At 40.4% G+C, this 7,500-nt stretch overlaps 1 protein-coding gene across 1 annotated transcript in view; it reads right to left on the bottom strand.

Annotated features, from left to right (window-relative positions):
• Positions 1 to 7,500, bottom strand: part of MMP21 (matrix metallopeptidase 21) — a 38,217-nt gene that overhangs the window by 19,008 nt on the left and 11,709 nt on the right. The window contains exon 6 of the mRNA XM_085871203.1: positions 5,628 to 5,885. Within this exon, the coding sequence (XP_085727329.1) occupies positions 5,628 to 5,885 (258 nt within the window). The remainder of the gene's footprint in view (positions 1 to 5,627; positions 5,886 to 7,500) is intronic.

Consider the following 7,500-nt stretch of genomic DNA (forward strand, 5'->3'; position numbering starts at 1 on the left):
TATATATTTTGGAATTAAATTTCTGTGCAGTCAGTCCCGTTACTTTTTAGACAGACCTCGTATGTTGATGTGTGTATACATATTGTAATATATATATATATATATATATATATATATATATATATATATATATATATATATATATATATGTATGCACCCATATACATACACACACAGCTGGTGGAAATTTGGTGGGCAAATAAATGGAAACACCTGGGTAAATGAGGGACACCAAGTATATTGAAAGCAACGGCTTCCACACAGGTGTGACTCATGTGTTAATTAAGTAGATGACATCCCGACATGTTTCTGGTCTTGTATAAATATGCTGCACAGGCCTGGTTGCCGATAATTATGGCTGCAAGAGGAAACCTTGGTGACATTGAAAGAGGGGTGATTGTTGGGGCGCGTTTGGCAGGAGCTTCAGTGACGACATCTCAACTTACTCTTGTTTCACGAGTAGCAGTGTCTCAGGTGATGTCGGCATGGAACTATGAGGGGATGTCATCATCAGCAAAGGGCAACAGTGGGTTGAAGCACATACTCCAGGATCGTAATATCCATGCATTAATTTGAAGTGCAAGGGAAAGCAGGCGAGCAACTGCAGATCACTTGACTGTAAATTTCAATTTGGTGCGTGAGCAGCCAATTTCATCAAAAATGGTCTGCCGAAAACTCCACAGAGCGGAATACCATCGTCGGTTTGCAGTGCTCAAACCACTCGTCATACCTGAAAATACAAGTTTGCGAGTCCATTGGTGCAAAGAGCACAGATAATGGACTCCCGAGCAGTGGAAGAATGTGATATGGTCAGGTGAATCATCTTTCACCATGTTCTCGAAAAACAGATAAGTGCATGTGTGGCGCCAACTTAAAGAACTCAACAACCCTGAGTGCTTGGTTTCAACAGTGAAGGGTTCTGGTGGTTTTGTTGTGTTGTAGAGCACATTTTCCTGGCATATTTTGGGTGCAGTCATTCTCTGAGAAGGCAAGGTCAATGCCAATTGCTAGTTAATGGTGCTGAGCGATCATCTTCACGCCATGTTGCAACATTTCTCTCCTGCCGGGAGGGGTGTCTTCCAGGATGACAATGCCCCCATCCACAGAACACGCATGGTCACCTAACGGTTATGAGGATCATGATACTGATGTTATCCATTTGTCATGGCCTTCTCATTCACCAGATGTGAACCCAATCGAGCATTTATGGGATATTCTGGAACGATGCCTGAGACAGCGTTTTCCAACTCCACCAAAGAGTTTTGAGTTGTTTGACTTTCTCATGGAGGAATGGTGCCGCATCACTCTTGCAGAATTCCAGATGCTGGTGGACTCTTAACCACGGTGCATACTGGTCATGGCAGCCCGACTCCCGATTAAGTGACTTTACATTGGTGTGTCCATTTTTTTTCCACTCCCTGTGTTCATATATATATATATATATATATATATATATATATATATATATATATATATATATATATATATATATATATATATATATATATATATATATACACATATATATATACACACACACACATATATATTGTTCCGGTTGTGGGGGTAGATGGAGGAGTTTAACCGGAAATTCAGGATTGAAGAGAATAGCTTGGTCCGTGGACATGTAGGAGACATCTCAATGCAATTAATTAGGGAAACTGTGAGTTTAAGTGTTACGTGTGACCACACGGGGGGTGGTGCGGTATTAATTAGCTTGGGAGTAAGAATAAGCTCCTCTAGTATGTAATTGCCCCCCGTGACTTTTCCCTTTGTTGTTATAACCAAAACTATGATAAGAAAGAAGCAAACGTGCCGAGCAGGCAGAAACCATGCCTCCAAGGGTGACGGCAGGCGAGGCCATGCCCCGGAAGTGGAGGATTGATGGGTGTGACGTCAGAGGCTAGCCAGGAGTGCCGATCGGGTGAAGACCCAGACTTCCCGGGTTTTGTGCGAGCAAGCCATTCCCCGGAGGAGGAAAGGTGGTTATGTGTGACGTCGAAGAGGCAGGGTTGGTTGCGCAGTAATGGCGAGAGATTGGGACGCACGCACAAAGTCAGTGAGAGTTGAGTTGAGGGAAGGAACACACGCAGTTGAGAAATAATGTAGCTAGGAGATGGCCTGTAAGAACCGGGCTTCACAGCTGGCTTTCCTTCGACACATGAAGAAGATGGCATGGATCTTGTGTTCGTGCTGAGTCGAATTGACTCGTGTAGTGAAGCAAGACGCTGGCCTTTGGCTCTTGGTTGGGACTTGGGTTGGTTGAACGGACCCCGAGCCTTGTGTATGTCAAATAGCGGGTCGGTGAGACCTATCGATGCATGAAGCAGCTGCACTGGGTTTCTGAGCCTTGGTGTTGAGTGCCGCTCATGGATTGCCTGGCGTACGTTTGTCCCGCTACGAGAGGAGCGACTTGGCGCCATTTTGCGCGAGTTCCACAAAGACCAGCTCTGGGCCAAGTTAGGTGCAGGAATAAAAGGAAGGATTTTCTTTTCTTTCATTTTCCCCTTTTTCTGTATTTAAGTCAGTATGTGGAGGCACCTCGACTTAGAGTTTCATTTACCTTACGTATTTATCATTATTACATTTATTATTGCCCTTTGTAAATATTTGTTTGTTCTCATTAAATGTGTTCATTTTAAGAAGCTGTATCCGTGTATTTGTCGTGGGGTTCGAGTGTAACCCCCCCCCCCCCCCCGTGCCACCCGTCACCATAAATTGGGTCGGGAGTTTAACCCCTAACTCTGGGCCGCCACGTGTGTGTGTGTGTGTGTGTGTGTGTGTGTGTGTGTGTGTGTGTGTGTGTGTGTGTGTGTGTGTGTGTGTGTGTGTGTGTGTGTGTGTGTGTGTGTGTGTGTGTCAGTCAGACATTTTTAATTTGGTGTGGGGGCAAGCACACAATAGCAGACCTTTTGAAAGGAACTGCAGGATATTTTGGGGCCTGTTCCTGTTCAATGGTGAGACAGCTGGCTTACTTACCCCTGTGAAAGGACAGACTACTTGGGAGGTAGTTTAACATTGACATGGACTTTTTTTATTCTTGAAAATAAAGTTGATAAAACTCCCATTGCTACACATACACACTTTTCCCATCAACGAGGTAGCACCTTGGTGTCATTTGCAGAAATATTTTGGATAGATATGCAGTCATTTAAGGATGTGTGCTTTGCCATCTTAATGATTCACCTTGATGCTACCCAGATGTTCTTTGTGTGATCTAAATATAAGAATACAAGCTGATAAGTCTGGACAATATGAGGGATAATTTGTAGCTTACCAGCCCATCTCTGCTTGAGTAGTACTCATCACATTTGCTGCATTATGGCGAGCATTATCATCCAGTTTAGGCACTACTTGAGACGGCCCATCTGGCCGTCGTCTGCATATTGCTGTTCTCTCATTATTGTGCCACAAATCATTATAGTGAATGTGCATTGGTGGTTTTCCTACAATAAATGGATTCCACTTGATTTAAACCATGAAGTTTCCAAATATGCTATCACCATAAGCTTTTCCAGCTGAGGTTGGACCTGAAATATTTTTGGTGGTGGAGATAAAGCATGTGGGTACTTCAAGAAATAATCTCCTTCTCTCTGGTTACATTCCAGAAGCTGTTACAACAGCCATACAATGTGCCTTTTGATCAAACACAAGGACTTTTCTGGTCCTAAAAATATTATATATAAATAAACTCTGTAGAAAGTGTTCAATAGAAACTGAAAACAAGTACTGGAGAAGATCTATACAACTTGAAGACCAAATTCTACAAAACACATTGTATAGAATGTCTGAATAATTTGTTCCATTGAATTTCTAAAGAATTTGTGCAATATATTTTGGTCCTCAAGTTGTATAGAATGATTTAAAAAATTACACAGAACAGGTTTGTAGGAATGGCTATATAAATTTGAAAGGGCTTGTTCCATGGAATTGTAAAATAAGGCTTTAAAAGCTTTGTGACAGGTCAGCAACCACCACAGGCCAAAAGAGAGGAATGACCTCAATGAGAACGTACATTTCTGCCCTACAGGCTTTATCAGCATGCCCTGACCCCATTCTACCCTGTTGGCGCAACAAAGCATCTTATTAAAGACCTTATTATATACAGTCATTCTTCGTTACTGTTGTGAGACAAGTTTTGTCTTATCGTAGCCATTCGACTCAACTTTTGACCAGCTTGTCATTCGCTACGCAACCATAATGCAACCATAACGCCTGCATCACCACAAATAGCCAAATGGTTCATTTATAAAGGAAGTTGGGAAATGATATGCAAATTTAATTCTGACTTCTGTGTGTATTTCCCATTGGAACTCGAGAGAGGTCCATAGATATCTATAGAATCTCGAGAACATTATGATTACATCATAATTTTTGAGAGTTCTGTAAAATCTCAAGAGGACATTTATATTGTATTGGATATCCTGTGTCGTATTCTGTCATGTTCTCCAGACCACTAAAGAATTTATGTTGAATATTTTGATTCTATCGAGTTCTCTACACTTCTGTGGAATTTCCGTTAAAAAAAATACATTCATAGGAGTGTGATGCATTCATATCAACCTTGTATACATTCATAACAACCTTATACTAACCTAATCAATATATTGAATAGGCTAATGCTGTCTGTCTGTCTGTCCCACCCAGAAACATAGAAATGCTCATCAGAGAGAAAAAATATTAAGGAAAAGTTTTCACATTCATCCAAACTTACAGGACAATTTTAATTTTTTTCAATCAGACAAAAAAATTGAACCGGGCAGTGGAAAGGCAACAGACCACTGCCTTGATCGCTCCAAAAATGTTTTCTTGGCTGTTAAGAAAGAGATAACCTCCCATTTTTGAGTTCTTTCAACCAGCACAATAAAAAGCTTCCCTTTTTTTTTTTTCATTTTTATATCAGTATTTTACCGCGGGCTTCCACGCTTTTCATTTTCAATGAGAATTAATTAATGTTTCCACATTTTCAACATTGCCATCCAATTACTGTACTCTGCAATTTCACATATAACAATCCAGCAATGCTCTGAAATTAAGTGTTGCACACAATTAATGTTTACTTGAGTGACAGCAGTTTGTTGCATGTGAACAACAGTAAGCTAACGATCACTCACCATTTCCTAAGAATGCTCATGATAGCTCAACAATTCTCAGGAATATTCAAGATGGCTCATTAATTCTATTGTGCAGACAGTCTCCTGTGAATTTTGGTTGATTTGGCATCAGCCTTCACCAGGATCTTCATGATAAACTGTTCCACAGCACATATAACGTGTTGGCTGCCATTTTGATTTCACACAGAATTCTTTCATCGGCATTAATGTCACTTCCTGGATAACTTGCTCAGGTTACACAATATTTTCATAAGATGTCAGCATTAAATAATTGCTTTTACATCTTCCACAACAAAAAGCCCACGTCAACCTCCAACGGTCCTCGTATGAGGAAATGTCATACCTGTGACGCATTAGAATGACAGCTGGGTTGTAGTTTGATCCTACTTACTTTGGAATCAAACCCAGAATTGAGAGCTCAGAGGGAAATTTACTAACTTTGAGATTTTCAGTCTTTCACTTTTTGATACTTGGAGGTGAGAAAACTTACCACGCTCAATAGCATCAAGTTACCTTTAAAGAAGTATGTGCAGTCTTGAGATCCCATCCACACATGCGCGAAGCCATCAATTTGTGAAATTGGTAAGCCCGGCCAGCCTGCAGATATGGGTAGTGGATCCCCATGGCGTGGGCGACCTTTTCTGTTCTCGTACATCCAGTACCAACTGTTGCGAAAGATGTAAGTGTTGAAGAAGATCACTGGACGACCATCAGGTTGGCGTTCTGAGCGAACCCAGTCGAAGATGGTGTCAAAGGGGGAATTGCAGATTCCTGGGTTGGTTTGGGATTTTGAAATATATTTAGGATACTACATTTTTAGACCTCCTTGAAGTACACGATGCAGCCAGTCCTATTAATTGCATATAGTTGAGTTTAATTTATATCTATATTTGTTCAATAAATCCTGAAAGTTCTTTTCGTTATGAGTTTGTAACATAGCTAAAGCTTTAAATAATGTTTGTGGAGCAATCTCGATTGCCATTTTTGTTTTTGCATCTTCAGTTACAAAAGGCTCAGATATATAAGTGAGCTATTTACAACATGTGCCCTCATGGGTGAAGACCTGATTGGATTGGTTTAAATTTGATGGAAATTAAATAATCAGGGGTTTTCATATTTTATTTTATTTTTGGTTCGACTTGTCTGAGCGGTTTTGCCTTTTTGGAGGCAGCATTTTTATGGTCATCACAGCTCACCCGAATTGCATTTAAAGTCAGCTATTAACTTTGTACGAAGATAAATTAGCATTCCATGAAGGTCATTGGTCAGCCAGCCTGGTTGTTATTAGCAATCCAACTGTAAAATGTTAATTCCGAGAATAGGTCGACATGCATTTATCTCGAGCTTACAGTGCACCTTGCACACAACGACATTAAGAGACATAATTGTAATTTAACACGTCTTGCAAAGACATTAGCAAGCAATGGACAAATACATGAAGCTGTGATTTCATTAGAAGATGACAGGCGGTGATTTTCAGTGTCAAAATGATGTATATACCATGTACAAGTGGGGCATACTTACAGACTGCAAGCAGATACTGGGGTGCATCTTATGTGCAGACATAGGCAACACGAAAAGGTGCCTCTTCCTCAGCCACTCAGATGGATTTGTATTGGGAGGTATATTTTGCCACCAAGGTGATGCAAAAACGCATGGGATAATAAAAAGGTTGTTTCTGTTGATGTTTTGGAAAATTAATTTTGGTAGTCTTACCTGCATATCAATCATTATCGAACGTAGGACTTTGTGCATGCGTTCGACTTCCCAGTACAAGGCAGTCTTTCTTTATATCTGGGTTTTCCAGCAATGTGGTATCATGAATACAGGGAAAATATGTATGAACTTAAAAATGTTTGAAATATTTGTTATAATCAGGGTTCCTGATACATATATTGAATATGTAAACATGCAATACCGTACTTAAAATATATACTGCAACACTTACCGCAGTGCACCGTCTGTAAACGATAAATGTTTACAACTTCCTACCACTGTACATTATCCATTCATGACAAAAACCCACAGAGACATCTTCAATCGTACCGCCATAAAACCGAGAAACACCCACTCCCTTGGGGAGCGATCATGGCCATGCAAGATCACGTGAGCAAGAGCAGTGCAACACAGGCAGACTTTTGTTTTTGGATATTTTCGTTAACGGTCATTTTGAGGACTGTTTTGTGATTTTTACCGAAGCAAACAAAGATGGACTGAGATTATGTTTTCACTCCCGTCTGTCTGTCTGGATGTGTTAGTTTGCTTATTAATTCCGAAGGTTTTTCAAGTATATTGGTTGTTCGTGTGCATTATTCTGTCCGTCTATCTGTTTGTTTGTTTGTCTCTTTGTCTGTAAGTCATTTGGCTGCAGGTCACAATGTTAAAC

This window comes from Eptatretus burgeri, chromosome 2 (genome assembly GCF_056783735.1).
Source record: "Eptatretus burgeri isolate ZD-2024b chromosome 2, Ebu_testis_v1, whole genome shotgun sequence".
In the NCBI taxonomy this organism is placed as follows: domain Eukaryota; kingdom Metazoa; phylum Chordata; class Myxini; order Myxiniformes; family Myxinidae; genus Eptatretus; species Eptatretus burgeri.